The sequence below is a fragment of the Saccopteryx leptura genome, chromosome 1 (genome assembly GCF_036850995.1).
Source record: "Saccopteryx leptura isolate mSacLep1 chromosome 1, mSacLep1_pri_phased_curated, whole genome shotgun sequence".
Taxonomy (NCBI): domain Eukaryota; kingdom Metazoa; phylum Chordata; class Mammalia; order Chiroptera; family Emballonuridae; genus Saccopteryx; species Saccopteryx leptura.
In genome coordinates, this window is record NC_089503.1 from 30,465,277 (window position 1) to 30,485,027 (window position 19,751).

General features: G+C 38.3%; 1 protein-coding gene across 2 annotated transcripts in view; it reads right to left on the bottom strand.

Annotated features, from left to right (window-relative positions):
* The window catches only part of ELP4 (elongator acetyltransferase complex subunit 4), a 206,282-nt gene that overhangs the window by 147,010 nt on the left and 39,521 nt on the right, over positions 1-19,751 (bottom strand). For both annotated transcript variants that reach the window (XM_066363833.1, XM_066363839.1), the window contains exon 5: positions 12,594-12,733. In XM_066363833.1, the coding sequence (XP_066219930.1) occupies positions 12,594-12,733 (140 nt within the window). The remainder of the gene's footprint in view (positions 1-12,593; positions 12,734-19,751) is intronic.

The following is a 19,751-nucleotide window of genomic DNA, read 5'->3' on the forward strand; positions in this document are numbered from 1 at the left end:
TTAACAATGTATATTCTTACAATTAACATGAGTGACATGTTTCTCCATACCATCTTTAACTTAGGGCATTATCATTTTAAATATTTGATAGTTGAACAATGGTATCTTTTTGGTTTTTGTTTACATGGTCTTATTAGCTATTTTTGTACCTTCTTTTGAGAACATCCCATTGCTCTTTTGCCGATTTTGTATTAGGGTACTCAACTTGTTCTTACCAACTTAAAGATGGTCTAAATACACTGAAGATATTAATGTATATGTATATACATATATGCATACATCTGTATTTAAAAAATTTTTAAACAATCTCAAACTTATGAAGAAGTTGTTAATATGGAACAAAAAACTTTTTTCCCTGTTCTACTAATAAGTTGCCATGGTGACCCATCACTTTTTAATAATTCAGGAGTACTTCCTACAAGTACATTCTCCAACATAACAATAATACAACCAGCTGACTTAAGATATTGATATAATTGATACTGATAATCCTCAGACCCTTTTTAAGTTTTGCTCTTGTCTCCATATTATCCATCATAGCAAATGGAATCAGTTCAGAATAACATGTCGTACTCAGGTACTCAGTTGTCAAGTCTTTCTCTTCAGTCTCCTTCAATCTTTTATCTCCACCGACTTTTATCATTTTAAAGCTTTTGAGGACTACAGGTTAAGTATTTGGTTGAATGTTCCCAATTTGGGCTTGTCTCATGTGTTTCCATGATTAGATTTAAATTATGTATATTTGGAAGAAAATATCACAGAAGTGCTGCTGAGTTCTCATTGCACGTTGTCAGGTGATATATGATTTCAATTTGCCTGTTTACTGGTGACGTTAACTTGATTAAGGTCACGCCTGACAGGCTTTTGCCCTATCAAATTATTCTTTCCGCTTTGTAGTCAATAAATATTTTGTGGAGAGGTGCTTTGAGGCTATGTAATATCTTGTTCCTCAATGACTTATTCATTCATTGATTTGTACCAGTACATACTTGTGGCTTGCTGTTTTATTGAATGGGTTATAATCCATTACTATCATTATTTATTTTGATGCTTAAATTGTCTTCTACTTTGGCCCTGGCCAGTTGGTTCAGTGGTAGAATGTCAGCCTGGCACATGGAAGTCTCGGGTTCAATTCCCGGCCAGGGCACACAGGAGAAGCACCCATCTGCTTCTCTACCCTTCCCCCTCTTCTTTCTATCTTTCTCTTCCCCTCCTGCAGCCCAGGCTTAATTGGAGCAAAGTTGGCCCGGGCGCTGAGGATGGCTCCATGGCCTCGGCCTCCAGCTCTAGAATGGCTCTGGCTGCAATGGAGCAATGCCCCAGATGAGCAGAGCATCGCCCCCTGGTGGGCTTGCTGGGTTGTTCCCAGTTGGACGCATGCAGGAGTCTGTCTGCCTCCCCACTTCTCACATCAGAATAATAAAAAAAAAATTGTCTTCTATTTTGAGCTGGCTTCTGTATACTTTCAGTGTGCCCTCATCATTCTTTAAGCACATCTAAACATACAATAATGTTATAGGTGTATCTTTTCCTTTCCTGTGAATCAAATGTTTCTCCAAAGAGTCTTGAATATATCAAATGGAGAATAGTAACTAGCTTTTGATCACTAGACAGAGTGTCATGAAAGCAGGTTTATAGTTGTTCATATGGAAAAAATACAATAATTAATAAATAATAATACAAGAATAAACTGTGTTTCACATATTTACAGTTATAAACCTACATTTGCCTACCCCATATATATTCATTGAGATTCCCCCACCACTCCAAGAGTTTAAGATTCTCTTCCATTTTCTTCTAGTACATTTACAATTTCATTTATTACACTCAAATCTTTAACTCTTCAGAAATGTAGTCTGAAATGAGATATGAAGTAAGGAATTCATTGTTATTCCCAAATAATTAGGCTTTCCCACCTATTTGAAATATCTTCCCATTATAAAAACGTTTGTTAATCATAAAAACTCAAAAAACACAAAACATACGAAGATCAGAGAAAGACATCCCTAATCCACCACCTGAGGTGAACACTGTTAACAGTGCCAAACATCTCAGACAGCTCTCTGACAAGTCCTTTCTGCTCTTAGTGAACAAAACTATTTTGGAATGTTAAGAAGCACACTGATAAAAATATTTTTCACTTTGAAAACAATAATTCTTTTTATTAATAAACACATGTAAACAGGATTATTATAACTATGGACATATTTGTTTAATTTCGGCATTCTCTCCAGCCTTTCCAATACTAAGTGTACTGTGAGTCTCCTCGTCAAATCTGGGGATTTAGCCTGCCGGCTTTTATGGGCTTACCTAACCACATATCATTAAGTTTTTGGAACTGAAATGAACATCTAAATGAGTGTCAGAAAAGAATTTGGAATAGGCTATAAAATATTTTATGCAAACAGGAAGGCACTATGTATCCTCTTACTCTAATCTGTGTTTTCTCCCCACTACACCTGCCTCGGAGGCCGAGCCCAGGGAGCAGCTGGGGCGGGGTCTCCGTCCCACAGCCCGGTAGTGGTTTTTGCAGCCTCTGTCGCCTCAGACCTTAACATAGACCACCAGTGCCCTCACCCTTTACAGCAGTGGTCCCCAACCTTTTATGGGCCCCGGACCAGTTTAGTGTCAGAAAATATTTTCACGGACCGGCCTTTAGGGTGGGACGGATAAATGTATCACGTGACCGAGACAAGCATCAAGAGTGAGTCTTAGACAAATGTAACAGAGGGAATCTGGTCATTTCTTAAAAATAAAACACCGTTCAGATTTAAAGATAAATAAAACGGGAATAATGTAAGTTATTTATTCTTTCTCTGCGGACCAGTACCAAATGGCCCACAGACTGGTACCGGTACGAAGCCTGGGGGTTGGGGACCACTGTTTTACAGGATAATTGGATTTCCCTGGAAGGTGGTAGGCCCTTGAGCTAAACTAAAGAAAGCTGCAGCTTAGACTCCCTTCCTCGGTATTTGGTTGTTACCTTGTTCTCCAATGTGACTTTCAAACCACTCATCTTCTTCCACTTTCTGGTAAAACAAAACAAAACAAAAGAATCCATGCTTTTTTTTTTTAAATCTAGCCAACCCCAATCATTCCCCCTCTAAACTGCTGTCTATCAAGACATTTGCCTCTACCGACTAAAGATACTGTACCTGGTTTACAGTACTGTTGGGCAGATAAAATGTATTATGCTCACTTTGTTAAAGTGGAGCTGCCCATGTGGAGGCCGTTGCCCAGGTGATATTAATGTGTTTGTAGCCTGGGGCTTGGTTTTGGGATTAAGCCTCTCCCACCCGTTTTGATGTGGGGTGGTATAATCCAATCATGCCTCAGAGAAGTGACTTTGTATTAGAGATTCCCTATTTTGTATATTGGATTAAGGGTTTGGATTTCTACACTATAAAATGGGGACGGAGCGAGAGCTTGCGCTCTTGGTTCCTGAGATTATCATTAGAAGAGAGAGCAGAGGAGAGCAGAGAAAGGCCACGTGGAGGAGGCCAGGAGAAGCAGCCAAGATGGCGGAGTGCTGAGTGAGATGCCAGTTTGTACAGAGTTTGTATCTGGGATAAGGAAGGAGATGGGGAACTGAGGAGAATAAGGCTGGTGAGCTAGAAACCTTTGATTCTAGGAAACTCGGATAAGTCAGTGGCTTTGTGAGCACTGAATGTGACTGGGTTTTGGAGCCCAGTGTGTATTTTTACTTGCCCGCCGGTGCAAGCTAGAATTAAAGACTATGGCCCACCAGTTTGTGGCTCTGTTGTTTCTTTACCGACTGTCCGAATCCAATGCGAACCTGCAAGGGCCGGGCTGCTTTGTTGGTGGCCCTGGCCGTGGCTTCTGGCTTTACAAGTACTAATTCAAACCTTATTCTCAATCTTCATGTCTTTGCCTTGGTAACCTGCTTTGGTCAATTACTCCCATTACTGATATTATTAAGTCCACTACTAGTCCACTACCATCCTCATCTATTAATAGCAGTTGTATTCAACTTATTTTCTTCAGGCTGGAGTTTGCAGCCCATTGATTTGATCACTTTTAATATGTTACATTCTGTTGCCTTTGTCCCTCCACTGATTTCACTTGTGTAAAGCCAGGAGCCATGGCCAGGGCCACCATCAGAGCAGCCCGGCCCATGCAGGTTCGCATTGGATTCGGACAGTTGGTAAAGAAACAACAGAGCCACAAACTGGTGGGCCTTCATCTTTAATCCTAGCTTGCACCCGGCGGGCAAGTAAAAAATACACACTGGGCTCCAAAACCCAATCACATTCAGTGCTCACAAAGCTACTGATTTATCCGAGTTTCCTAGAATCAAAGGTTTCTAGCTCACCAGCCTTATTCTCCTCAGTTCCCCATCTCCTTCCTTATCCCAGATACAAACTCTACACAAACTGGCCTCTCACTCAACACTCCGCCATCTTGGCTGCTTCTCCTGGCCTCCTCCACGTGGCCTCCTTCTGCTCTCTGCTCTGCTCTCTCCTCTAATGTCAGGAACCAAGCGGCAAGGCCCCGTTCTGCCCCCATTTTTATAGTGTAGTTCACAACCTTTAATCCAATATACAAAATAGGGAAGTCTCTAATACCAAGTTACTTCTCTGAGGCATGATTGGATTGTACCGCCCCACATCAAAAAGGGTGGGAAAGGCTTAATCCCAAAACCAAGCCCCAGGCTACAAGGATTCTCAACACACATTAATATCACCTGGGTGACGACCTCCATGTGGGTGGCGTAATCTTTAACAAAGTGAGCATAATACATTTTATCTTCCCAACAACCTGGAAAACTTAAGTCCTGCTTGCACCCAGGAATCTTAGCACAGATGTAAGTCATACCACTTGAGAGACTGGTGCCACCGTAAGTACTTGATACTTCTTCAGGTGGTGTAATCTTCCAGGCCGTGAAACAATCATTTTAAAACTTCCCCATTAGGCCTAACTCCTAAGAGGTAGTTAACTGTTTTTCAGTGAACAATCCTGCCTATTACTCACTGAGCAGAGAAGAGACCTTAGTCCAGATCTTAAACAACACTCAAGACCAGGGGTCCCCAAACTTTTTACACAGGGGGCCAGTTCACTGTCCCTCAGACCGTTGGAGGGCCGGACTATAAAAAAACTATGAACAAATCCCTATGCACACTGCACATAACTTATTTTAAAGTAAAAAAACAAAACGGGAACAAATACAATATTTAAAATTGTATTCAAGAACAAATAAATTTAAATCAACAAACTGACCAGTATTTCAATGGGAACTATGGGCTTGCTTTTGGCTAATGAGATGGTCAATGTCCGGTTCCATATTTGTCACTGCTAGCCGTAACAAGTGATATGACGCGCTTCCGGAGCAGTGACACATGCATCCCGTGTCACGGGAAGTAGTACTGTATGTGAGCAACGCCGCCACATACAGTACTCCAGGACCACCATACAGTACTATTACTGACCACCAATGAAAGAGGTGCCCCTTCCGGAAGTGCGGCGGGGGCCAGATAAATGGCCTCAGCGGGCTGTAGTTTGGGGACTCCTGCTCAAGACTCTGCTTCCAACCATAGAAACCAATTTATTTGCATCCATTGTTCTTTAATCCTTTTTTCCCTTTCCCTTCTCTTTCAGTGGGGAAATGTTATGACAACTTAAAGGCCAATCCTTCCATACCTGCTCTGGGGCAGTTCCTGTTTTTCCAGAAGACACGTTGACAACTCCCTAACGTTTATTTAGTATTTCCTATGGATCAAGCAAGGTTCAAAGAGCATTACTTTTAGACCCCTTTTATAGATTCATAATGGAGGTAAAGAGTGGCTTAGGAATTTTTTCAACTTGTTTAGTAACTTGCCCAATGGCTACAGCTACTTATTCTTATATCTCCATCCATTTCCTCTCTACTGAATTTTTCCTATTCACATTTAAACAGAAATAAAAAAACCCAAAAAACAAAATTTCTCTTACCCCAAAGCTCTTCTGCTTTTTCTCTTCCTCCTTAAAACAAATTTCTTGAAAGAACAATATGAACCCTGCCATCTCTGTAAACTCATCTTCCATATGGCTCTTTCTATCCCTGTTTCATGAACACAGCCTTTCAGGATCTCAAACACACTAAGTTCATTCCTTTCTTCACACATTCATACACTGTTCCCTCTGCCAAGACTACTTCTTTTTTTTTTTTTTTTTGTACTTTTTCTGAAGCTGGAAACGGGGAGAGACAGTCAGACTCCCACATGCGCCTGACCGGGATCCACCGGCACGCCCACCAGGGGCAACGCTCTGCCCACCAGGGGGCGTCGCTCTGCCGCGACCAGAGCCACTCTAGCGCCTGGGGCAGAGGCCAAGGAGCCATCTCCAGCGCCCGGGCCATCTTTGCTCCAATGGAGCCTTGGCTGCAGGAGGGGAAGAGAGAGACAGAGAGGAAGAAGGGGGTGGGGGTGGAGAAGCAAATGGGCGCTTCTCCTATGTGCCCTGGCCGGGAATCGAACCCGGGTCCTCTGCACGCCAGGCCGACACTCTTGGGTCTCAGATGAAACGTTTTAGAGTCCATGTCTGAACACAACTCAAAGTCATCCCCCTCATCTGACATAGAATGTCCTTTTTCTTGATATTACTTATCATAATTCATAATGCCATATACACTTGTTTGTTTACTTGGTTTTAAAATGATTTTGTGTGCTTAGCTGGTAGACTGCAAGCTATGCACAGTCAAGGAGAAGAGCTGCTTTGTTCACTACAAGAAACCCTGAACTTAGCATAATATGAGGCTCATAAAAGATATTCAGGTTAATGGAAGGTGTTCACCTCAGAGAAGGTGTTTAATAAATCTTGCTGGATATATATGTATGTTTACAAACGTTAGTAAATGGCATTATACTTAATTGAAGGAAGAGTGAAAATTAGAAGTGATACATATGAGAGCATGCATATAGGGAAGATGACTGGGATTAGGAGTGTGAGAACAAGATAGGAAATTAAACAAAAACCATGCATACAAATAAAGACAGCATGCCAGGATGCTAGAATGATCAACTAAATTCTGAAGATTCTTAAAAGACAAAAGCAAACATGTAAGCAAGTAATTTCTCTTCATTGGTCAAAATGAGGTTCAGGATAACAAGGCCAGGTCAGGCCCTAGGTGAAGGCAGCATTGCTGCCACAGGGCCACCCTTTCCCCTTGAGGGGATGGGAGCTGGAGTGAGGCGGGGTCCACAGGGCGGTCTACCATCGCTGCCCGAGGCAAGGAACCTCAGTGGAGGGCAGTGGAGGTAGGCAGCCCCTGCGGTGCCCTCCAGTTGTGACTTTAGTGGGTGATTTGGTTTGGACCAAGATGGAGGGTTACTCCTGGTGGCCTTGCCTGGTTTACAACCACACTTTTGATGGAACATTCATCCATGAGAAGGGAAGTCCAGCCAAGTTCATGTACAGGTTTTCATTACAGCCCAACAAGTGGCTGGGTCAGCAGAAGGCTGTGTAAGCCATTTATAGGCAGGTGCAACTTGAGCATCAGAGACCAGCCAGTGCGGAGGTATCTGATCACATAGTCATCTCTATACATTTTCAGCTATTACCTTTTACTTTAGTTATTCCACCAGCAGACAAGCAGATAGGTAAATCTCTCCTCACATTTACACCTTGCCTTTCTCCCAGCTCAGGTTTTAGTATTAATATATCACTCACCATATCCTTTTAATACAGTAGTTTATATGCATAGTATAATTCTATAGGTTCAAGACTTTTGTTTTGAACTTTTAGTGTTAGCTAGAAATTTTCTCCCAAAATTCCTTTTTCAGGAGTGAATTTTCTACTAGCAACTTCTAAATAGAGTGTGGTTTTCTGCTTCCTAATTTAAGAGACCCATATAGTTGAAATGAAATACACTCTTACATGGTTATGTTTCTGGTGTTGGTTTCATCCCACTAAAGCTAGAGCAAGGTTATAGTTAAGCTGAGTTATTACCCTACTAGTGCATTGGTCCACTAATGGTCCACTGGTATCAACTCAATACCAGTGTCCCAGATTCAGGGAATAAACAGGTAAGAAAAGCATAACCCTTTCCTCAAGGATTTCCAGTGCTTGGGAGGGAAGATAAGGAGACTTGGCAGAAGAAAAATGAAATGACTTCTAAAATCTTAAGTATTATATGCCTAGACTTTTTCCATGGATTTTCTCCAGGAAAGATAACTGGTTGTATCAGATTCAGTTCAATTTAATCAATACAACAGTTTTAGATGGTGTAAGAAACTATTAAATTTTGTTAGGATAAATATGTCAAAATTTCTTGAATTTCAAAGAAACATATCAAAACAAATTTATTCTATGTACTACCAGCTGTATACAAACTCAATATTCAAGACCTGACATATCTATAATACAAAAAAGTAACATATTCCAATACAGTAGGTGTGTAAGTCAGCTTGGCCTTTCATAACAAATTAACTGGGTGACTCAAATAACAGGAATTGATTCTGTTGCAGTTCTGGAGACTAGAAGCCCAAGATCACGGTGTTAGCAGGGCTGGGGGCTGGTGAGAGCTCTCCCCTTGGGTTGCAGGTGGCCACCTTCTCACTGTCTGGTCACAGGACCTTTCCTGGATGTGCATGCAAGAAGACAGTAGGCGGCATTCACGGTCTCCCCATCTTTCTTTTCTTTTTCTGTTGTTGTTTTGTTTTTTAAGATTTTATATATTGATTTTAGAGAGAGAGAGAAAGAGGAAGCAAGATTGTAGTTACTTCATTTTAGTTATTCATCAACATGTGCCTTGACTAGGCAAGCCTGGGATTTGGAAGCAGCAACCTCATTGTCCCAGGTCGATGCTCTATCCGTTGTACCACCCCAGATCAGGATGTCTATCTTTCGTAAGGACACCAATCCTATTAGACCTGGGCTCCATCTTTATGACCTTCTATAACCTTAGTTATCTCCCGAAGTTCCCATCTCCATATACGGTTACACTGAGGAGTAGGGCTTCAACCTCTAAATTTGGGGCACACAAACATTTAGTCTCTAACAGTAGGTTAAGAAGTATGTTAAGCAAGTGAGACATCTCCTGTATACTGAAGAATGAGGAATCTTTCCTATAAGGAAACAGAAGTGTATTTCGGCATACCTGTTAGTACAGGGTAATTCAAAACACTTGTCAGCTTTTAAAAAATCTTAGACTACAGAATTATTCTCAAAATTCATTTTCCTATTATTGTTTTTTGACTCTGATTAAATGATTATGACACTATGTATAAAAACAAAATCATCTGGGTAACATTGTAATACTGAGGTTTTTATACTGAGGCTTTAATCTGAAAGTTTAAACTGTATGTATGAACATTTTGTATAGGCAAACCTACCAATAATTTTAAATTAGTTAACGCAAATTTTAAATGGCCTTCAGTTTTTCATATTGTAAAAATACTCTACATGTTTCTATAGTCCCTTTAGAAATTATGAAATTATATGTTATATCCTCATATATGATAGTAGGATACATCTGTATCGTCTAGTCTTAATTATAGGAAAAGTACAGACAACTATAAGGCTAAGCTTTATTGTTTTATAAATGAACCAGTAAAGTTCATTTTAGTGAAATGAGCACACGCTTTTCATAAATTAAAATAAAGCTCACATGGTAAAGTACCCATTTTCAAAATTAATTTAATTACATGTTTAAAGTTTAATTACATTTAATTAAGCATTTAAGTTTAATATGAAGTAAATGAATTATCAGTTAACTACTATGAAATGAAATATTGCCTTGATAATTAAAATCTATAAATTTTCCTATTTTGTGCACAAAACTGCTAGTTCTCAAAAATAGTCTGAAAAATATTTGAAGGACTATAGATGATCTAGGTGTCACTTTCCCGGTGCCCGGCTTCATGTGCTATCTGATTCAGCAGCCGCAGCCTGGGACAGAAAAGACTTGGGTCTGGGTGTCAGCTCAGTCACATACAGTCAGTCGTGGGAAAGCTACTTGGCATCGCTACTCTTAAGTTTCCTATAAAATTGGAATGATGTTACTTTTCTTGGAGGGTTGTTGGGAGAATTAGATATCCTATGGTCAAATGCCTGGAACAGTGCCTGACATGGAGCAGGAACTTGCCAAATGTTCATTCTTCTTCTCTTCAGATGTTGAATGAATGAACAAAAACCTTGTACTTTCTGGCTTAAAAATGTTTTATCATATAGCATATAGATACAATTACAAAGTTTCACCATATTATTTGTCATCCACTTACATCATACTTAATGCACATCTCATGTGTTTTACTTCCCTAAGCACTCCGTGAACGGGGGCAGTACAGCATTATTGCTAACAAAGATTTCTGAGTCGGAAAGACTGATAAGTCTGGGTTCTACCATTTACTATTTATGAAATGATGGAAAAATTATTTTTATTTTATTTTTTATTTTTTTAATAAATTTTTATTAATGGTAATGGGATGACATTAATAAATCAGGGTACATATATTCAAAGAAAACATGTCTAGGTTATTTTGTCATTAAATTATGTTGCATACCCCTCACCCAAAGTCAGATTGTCCTCCGCCACCCTCTATCTAGTTCTCTGTGCCCCTCCCCCTCCCCCTAACTCTCTCCCTCCCTCCCTCCCATGTCCTCCCTCCCCCCACCCCTGGTAACCACCACACTCTTGTCCATGTCTCTTAGTCTCGTTTTTATGTTCCACCAATGTATGGAATCATATAGTTCTTGTTTTTTTCTGATTTACTTATTTCACTCCGTATAATGTTATCAAGTTCCCACCATTTTGCTGTAAATGATCTGATGTCATCATTTCTTATGGCTGAGTAGTATTCCATAGTGTATATGTGCCACATCTTCTTTATCCAGTCTTCTATTGAAGGGCTTTTTGGTTGTTTCCATGTCTTGGCCACTGTGAACAGTGCTGCAATGAACATGGGGCTACATGTGTCTTCACGTATCAATGGGAAAAATTATTTTAACCTGTTTCTCAAGCCTGCATACATTTTAATTTATTGATTTCAGTGAGAGAGGAAGGGGGAGAGAGAGAGAGAGACAGGAACATTGATCTGTTCCTGAATGTGCCCTGACTGGGAATCAAACCAGCAACTCCGCGCTTCAGGACAATGCTCTGACCAACCAAGTCATCTGGCTAGGTCAAGCCTGCATCCACTTTTGTCTGGTTTAGTGAACGGCAAAAATTAGGCACTAGTAAAGTTAACATAATCATTCAAACTTAACAGAAAACATTAGTAATGTAAGTTAAACAGGTAATATTCCCCTTTCAGCTAGATTTTTCATAGAAATAAATTTCTTTTTATCGAATTTAAGGGATTTGTCCAAAGTTAACAGTAGAAGAGATTCAGAATAAAACAACATATTTTTAAATATTTCTTTGTCAGCACTCTTTCCTGCATAACAGGAAGGTAAAGGTGAAGGACAGGAAAATATTTTGAAGTAGTAAAGCAACAAGAAAAATCAAGATCTGATTTAGGTTAATCCTGCCACTATCTTTTAATAGCTGAGCCTCAGATAAAACTGTCCTGTGAATTTCAGTGCCTTCTTCTGGAAAATGGGAATATTTACTTTTATGGCATGTACAGCGAAGGTAAAGCACGTACTATAGTGACTGACACACAGCAGTCACTCACTGACAGTAGCTACTAACACTAAGAACATAAAGCGCAACTTCTAATACATCTCTAGCCACAGATGAGAGAACACCATAACAAAGTGAAGAATTACTTTTTGAAACAGATTTAATAAAAATAAATAAGATTAAAAAAATAAGATAGCCTTCACTAATATTTCTGGAAAAGTGTAGATTTTTAAGTCATTTCACAACTTCCTGCCTATTAAGTCTCCATTTACTAACTTGTCTCAACATTGAGAAGAACAATTTCACAGCGTGTAAGAAAACAGAGGTGACAATGGATTCCACAGATTACCTTCCCTAGATCCAACTGCAATAAGAATAAAATTAAATACGTTTAAGTTTTATAAATTATTCAATGCCAAGTACCGTAATGTTCAGAGTTTTGCCTTAGAGTTAGTAACACTAAAGACATATTTTGGTTTAATACTTAAAACACTTCTCTATAAAACTCAAACCCAGAGTTCTTCTAAATCATCTAAAATATATAGATTGCTTTACTCACAGCATTACTAGCAATAGAGACCGACAGTAAAGAGAACACTGGGAGGCATGCCCTGCTGACTTGCTGAGAGAGCACCTACACACCCCATGGAGCCAGAGCGCCTCATTCCACCACCATGTTCGCTGCTAGTGTCAACACGGCTGGTATTTACGCATCTATTTGTGTTTATGGCTAAAGACTCTGATTTAGAACTCTTTCACATTTTTCTGAGAAAAACAGCAGGTATTGTAAATTTGGTGTCCATACTTTTTAAATTGCAAATTAAGAATAACAGCATGTCCAACAGTTACAAGACTGAAAAAAGAAGAAGACAAAATGAAATAATATGAAACACACACACAATTAGGGCTACATAGTTTGTAGAAACTAATATTTATTATTAGAATATGTACTTTTGATATGCATTCTTTCAAAGAATGTGGTAAAAAATGCATTCTATTAACTCTTGAAATCAAAGTTAGGTCATTAACTTACCAGGGTTCTATGTTAAGTGCTGGAGATATTTTTTCTGGAAGAAAAAATCCGTGCCATTTTGCAGCCTCAATTAGTTCTTGTGGAATTTTTTTTGATGCATCATAATAATGACCAAATCTGGAAGATGATACTGGTTCAGCCTATTAAAAAAAGACACCCATATTTATTGTTAAAAATATTGTTTTTTTAAAAAATTACAATTTATTTGTCCTACATTCAGCAAAATGCTGACATATTTATGCATTTTAATGCTAATAAGAAAAAGCTGATATACTTAGGCATTAAAATTTTGAAGAAGCATATACAATAATCTTTAGTATTTTAAACTATATGGTTAGAAATCAACCTTTTCATCTCTCATGTTTCTTTACTTCTGGTGGCTCCCTAAATTTGATAAAAATTTAAAACCTCCTTAGCCTTTTTACTATTCTGTATATCTTCCTAAATTCAAAAATTTGATATACATAAGTCAGTTTTTTTTTAAATTCAGGTTTTAATGATAACTATGTAGTGGCTAAGAATCAATGAAAAGTTAAGCCGAGTTCATTCATGCTGAGGGACCCAAAAGAAACTAGCTATTTAAATACATTAAACTGAACATCATTTTAAAACTAAATTCTAACAGGACGGTGTGTACTTATTTTTAACATTTCTTACAAAATTAATATTGTTTTCAGTATAAAGTATACGAGGCACTCCAGGTGGGAAGAAAGCACAGGATAAAGTGGGAGAACATGTACAAGCGATCTTAGATAAATCAGGAACCCGGCAGAAGCATTAGTTCACTGCCAGTTCTTTTGTGCCCTCTACTAACAAGCTCTCTGACAAATCAATTTTCTCTTAAGAAACTCTAATAACTAGTGATGCTGAGGTTATTTACATAGGATAGTAAAATCCTAGTTATATAACATCATTCTTACATTGCTTTGAATGAAATCTGGGATGATTTCTTTCATTCAGCACGTTGGAAATATATACAACCCTAACCCAAACTGAACTATAAACAGGTTCCATCTGGCATTAGTTTCTAATAAAATTTCTAATAAATTTACATAATTTCAACTGTCCTAAATGCTAAAAAACAGACAAGTTTCAGAACATCCAACAAACTAGGTAGTCTCTGCAGAAATGGAAGAACTAAACACAGTAGGTTCTTAAGTTATTTTACTAAGGAATAAAGAACTTTGTAATTTATATTGGAAATAAGCATTTGCTTGACGCTAGCTAGATATTTGCACTTTTCAGACTTTAAGGATTCACATTCTTAAAGTAAAAGCCTACAAACATCAAATTATACAGTAACATAGAATTTAAAAAACATTAAGCCTAATAGAAACATTATTCTCAGATTCAGAGTCTGTAGTCTATTTATTTCCTGATAAAATGATTGTTCAGTCCTCTATAAGGTATTATTTATTTTTGTTTATAAAAAAGACCTATTAATTGGCTTAATCTAATCTTTCCAATACAATCTACAGAAGTATGATTCCCAAAAGATGATTTATCTATTTACCATGAAAGTACTAATAAATTATGTGATGTTAAAATTTGTTTCTTAAAAACAGGGTTGTCAAGTTTTAAAATGTAAAGTTATTAGTCTAAAGCAATTTAAACAAGGTCTGTTCTTTGGCCTATAATCTATTCTTTATCCGGATTATAGTTTAGAATGTTTTTACTGCAATCTCTGCTAGAGCTCATCTTTTTATTGTGTGAGTCCAAGCCCCCTTAATGGTTTAGAAAGGCCTTGACTAACTGAACTTTGATCTGATGTCTTCATTGAGAAAAACACCAGGTTGCCCATTTCAGATGCAAATCCCTCTAAGGCCCAATAGAATTTAGTAAAGACAGCAAAAAAGAAGAAACAAGAAGTTTCCAGGATCCTCTTTGAGAATCCTGGGGCACACTGGTGTCCTTAATCCACAATGCTGCATGGATTAAGGTAGGTGATAACCTTTCTGATTCAAAAGAATAAGCAGAGTGCCTACAAACTGGGTGGAGACTAGGATTTGGTAATAATAAAACACCATGCAATAAAAGCTTGGTCTATGTCAGAAGCCTCTGAAAAGGCCTCAATGTACCACATTCCCAGGCCTAGTAGGGAAGCTTGCAAAAGCCTACCTGAATCAAATAAGCATGAATAATCTATTTTAGCAGACCGGCCATGGGGAGAGAGAAAGAAAGAGAGACTTTTCGCTTCTTTTAAGTTTGAGTTAATAAATTTATTAGTGAACTGAAGGTTCTTGAAGGCCTGTGCATGCAGAGAAATATGCTAAATTGTCAAGTAGCAAAGTAGGCTTTTTAAGTTGCCGGTCTCTATTAATGTATCTAATTATAATATTAATGTGCTAGAAATCTCAGATTTGAAATGAATCAAGGCAGAAAATTGATTTCATGCTGTGACAGTTTACATATAGAACACATATGATTCATTAAAATGTAAAAATAAATTTGGAAGCTTTTATTACAATTGTCATTAATTTTTTTTTTAGAAATTAAGATTAGATGTGAAACTAAAATAGTCACAAGAAAGACACTAAAATTTTATTAATGATGAAAAACCTTCAATCCTTCAATAAAAAATGAAAATGAAAACTAAATATACTCTTCAAGGGAAAAACAACTTTGTCTTTCCTACCCTAGAGACCCAGCACTGACACATAATCAGATTTCTGAAATGCTGTGAAATCTTCTGAAGCCTAGAATTATAAAACAAAGACAACATATTTCCTCTGCAAAAGAGAACTGAACTCTTTAAATCCACTACTACTACTATAATAATAATAATACGACATTCCATGAAAAACTCCGACTCTACACACAGAAAAGATGCGTTTTTAAAAAATCAAACCATTACCATACTTAGTCTATCTACTCTGTTTATTTAATAAGAACATCTTGCTTTAGTTTTACATTATGAAAACTATTTCACGTTCATAAACTACCCATTAACCTGCTAACCGTGGAAGAGAGTAAATTGTAATGGTTCAGTAAAATTTACTACACTACAGGAAAATAAACCCTGAATGGGGGGAGGGGGCAAGAAGAGCAATCCCCCACCTCCAGTATGTCAGAAAGAAACAACTTTCAGAGAAAAGCCGCACCACAAGTAAACAATCTAGATCACATTACGGCATAACAGAAAGCAAGAACTAAAATGGTAACTAAACCACTTTGAGCCTCAGTTCAAGCACCAGAATTAGAGCTCCTCATAACTACTTTACAGGGCTGTTGTGGGATCTAATAGAAGGCTAGCAATAAATATTCTGTAAATTGTAAATCAATCTGTAAATGTTACTAAATATTATTATATTATTCTGTCAAGATCCACTAGCGATCAGACGATGCATCGCTATCTTCTTAATTACATTGCATTACTGGAAAAAATATTTGTTGTCATCTATAACATGTACACATCTATCACAGGACTGCTGCGGCTGAACCATGAAGATAGAAAACCAAAGTGTAATAAAGATTGAACATAATAAACACCTAATATTCTGTCATGAATTGCTGGAGTAATTTTTAGGCCTTCGCAGTAGAGTTCTACAATATAGAAGACATTAAGTCTCAAAAGATGCTGCAGGCTAGCAATTCTTGGAGTGAGTAGCAAATAGGGCTTGATGATTGGAAGTAAAGAGAGGACATGTGCACTTAAGAGACAGAATCAAAATCAAAGGACAAGGGAAGCAGGGATTTAAAAACTACATATCCCTCTAACTGGAAGCGTTTGCTTTATGCTTTACTGAACTATTATTGATTTAGCTGTGCACACTCTTATCCTTTCTGGCATTCTCTAAATGGGAATATGACCACACTCTTAAGACTTCATGACAACTCATATTAATACCTGATAATTGACACAGCTAGTTTTGGACTAGTTCGATATTTACTCATAATAGTGTTAACTATATTTTGGCCCAAGCAAAATACAAAACAAACAAATAAACAACAACAACAAAAACAGATTTTTGTTGTTATTGCTTTTAAACTGATAACGGCAAAGTAAGGTCTGGATTTATAAAGTTGATAATGATGAGTGATCACCAATATCTATGTGTCTTGGCAAATAACCACATCCAAAATTTCTGTGACAAACAAACATACATGTTGTTAACATATCAAAGAAAAGCAAAAAAGGTCAGAAGATGATTTCTTTTTTTTTTTTATTTATTCATTTTAGAGAGGAGAGACAGAGAAACAGAAAGAGACAGAGAGGAGAGAGAGACAGGGGGGAGGAGCTGGAAGCATCGACTCCCATATGTGCCTTGACCAGGCAAGCCCAGGGTTTCAAACCGGTGACCTCAGCATTTCCAGGTCGACGCTTTATCCACTGCGCCACCACAGGTCAGGCCAGAAGATGATTTCTATATATAAAACTTAACAGAACTTATTTTATTTGCAAATTTAACCTTAAGTTTGACCAAAATAAACGATTGCTTTATTTCTATTAATGCAACTTAGCTGAGTTTCACATTTAACTCACACATATATAATTCCTTTTTTCAAGTATTCAACAAACAACTACTGAGCACCCCCTGTATGCTAGTAAAGCAAAATAGTCCAAGTCTCTTTTTCTCACTGAGCTCACATTCTGGGAGAGGAGATAGATGCTGCATAATAAGTGCCCTGAAGAAGAACAAGGCAGTGAAAGGAGATGATATATAATATATATCATCAAGAGAGAGAGGTTGTATTTTATATGGAATGACAAAGGAAGACATTCCTGATAAAGTGATACTTTAGTGGAGACTCAAACAAGAGAAGAAGTTGTCTGGGAAAGACCATTTAAGAAGGGTACAATTTTTAAAACATTCAAGCTGTAAAGCAACTTCCTGTCTTTTAGTCAGTCCTGAGTCCAGGCTATGAGATACCTGAGTTTGAAAGTGTAATGGTTGAAAATGTATAAAAATAAAAATAGTCATTCAAAAGAACTACCACTTACATTGAATATTTAGAAGTAACCATGCTGGATAGAAATGGCTTAGTTTATCATCACTAAAATGTCCATATTACCCGAAGCAATCTATAGATGTAACACAATTCCTACCAAGATATCAAAGGCATTTTTCACAGAACTAGAAAAAATGTTTCAAAAATTTACATGGATCCATAAAAGACCCTGAACAGCAACAGCCATCTTGAGAAAGAACAACAAAGTGGGAGGAATGAAGCTAATATCAACTATACTATAAGACAGGGGTTGGGAACCTTTTTGGCTGAGAGAACCATGAACGCCACATTTTTTAAAATGTAATTTCGTGAGAGTCATACAGTATGTTTAACACTAAATACAAGTAAATGTGTGCATTTTATGTAAGACCAACACTTTTAAAGTACAATAAGTCTCTGAATTCTTTTTAATAATGTTGTTATGCTGTTGCTAACCAATGATGAATAAAGTACTTCTTACCATTAATGCGACTTCTGGTGCTGCATGGTTTTGATGATGGCTTTGTAGTCTGGTTGATACGTGATGAGGTTAAGCTTCATGCAGGCGTTGTTCCTTAGATGTGAGAAAGAACGCTCACATGCATACATAGAGCCAAACATTGTCAGTACAGCAATACTCACACGCTGCAGTGTGTGGTATGTGACGGGAAGCACATTCCAAGTTTTGACAAACAGCTGGTCTGCGGGTTGAAGTTTTTTCATTTCTCCCCACTTGTGTTTGCTCACCAACTCTGCTTGCTGTCGTGCAAGTCTTTCCACATCTTCATTCAGTGAGTTGAACTTATCCACCCACATGTCCGAGGCCTTCAGGTCAGCAGCTTATAGCTCAAAATCTCTGACAGAGACACCGGGGATGTAACTCAGGTCAATGCTGTCCACTGCACACTCGTGTGGATAGGTGATGAACTTAAAAAGATGAGTGTGCTCACGAAATTCTCCAAGCGCGCTTTGAATGACTGCAGGAGATTAGATGTGAAGCCCGCTGACTGCTGGAGATCAAGATGTTGAGCAGGGTCACTTGCTGTGCATGCATCTTTAAACTCTCCCAGTTTTTCAAAGTGTAGTAAACGACCTGTTTCAATGTCAGCAATGAAGAGTTCCAGCTTGTTTTCAAATGCAAACACTGCTTGTTGAAGGGATAAGACTGTATCTTCACTTTGCATTTTCACATTGAGCTGGTTCAGATGTTCAGTCATGTCCACGAGATAGTAGAACTTCAGGAGCCACTCAGTGTTAGCTAACTCAGGATGCTCAACGTTTTTCATTTCAAGAAAAGTCTGGATTTCGCTCAAACAAGTCGAGAAACAGCTGAGCACCTTCCCTCTTGACAACCAACGCACATTGCTATGCAGAAGCAGACCAGGATAATTATTCCCAACTTCATCCAGCAGTGTTTTAAACTGGCGATCATTTAAAGCTCGGGCAACAATAAAGTTGACCACCTGAATGACCAGCGACATCACCTCACCAAGCTGCTCACCACACATCTGAGCACAAAGTGCCTCCTGATGTAGGATGCAGTGAAAACTTTGATGGGTCTCTTTTCATGTTCACGAAGAAGCACTACGAATCCTCTGTTTTTCCCCACCATGCACGGAGCACCATCAGTACACACCAAGTAAGTTTATCCATCGGTAGATTTTTCCTTTAGCGAACTCAGTGAAAGATTTGAATAAATCTTCCCCTCTTATTGTCTCTTTCATAGACAAAACAGCAAGACTTTCCTCATGTAGTGTGTCACCGACAGCATACCTTGCAATCACGCTGAACTGGGATAAATGGCTTATGTCTGTTGACTCATCCAAAGCGAGAGAAAAGAATGGTGCTGCATTTATGTCCTTCACTCGTGTTGCCTCAATTTGATTTGCCATCATGATGGTACGATTGTGAACAGTTCTTGCTGACAGAGGCATGTCTTTTATTTGTTTGATTATCTTGTCTTTATCCAAAAAGTTGTAAAAAAGATCATTGGCAACATCAAGCATAAATGTTTTGGCATACTTCCCATCTGTGAATGGCTTTCCGTTTCTCACAATTGCTAAAGCTCCAGCAAAGCTAGCAGAATTCCAGTCACCTTGTTGGGTCCAAACACAGAGCTGCTGCTGACTAGCTTGCACTCTGCACAGTAGCTCTTGACATGCTTTCTTCCTGCTGTCCCCCACTGGATATTTCGATGCAAATGTAGTATGGCATGTGTCAAAGTGCTGC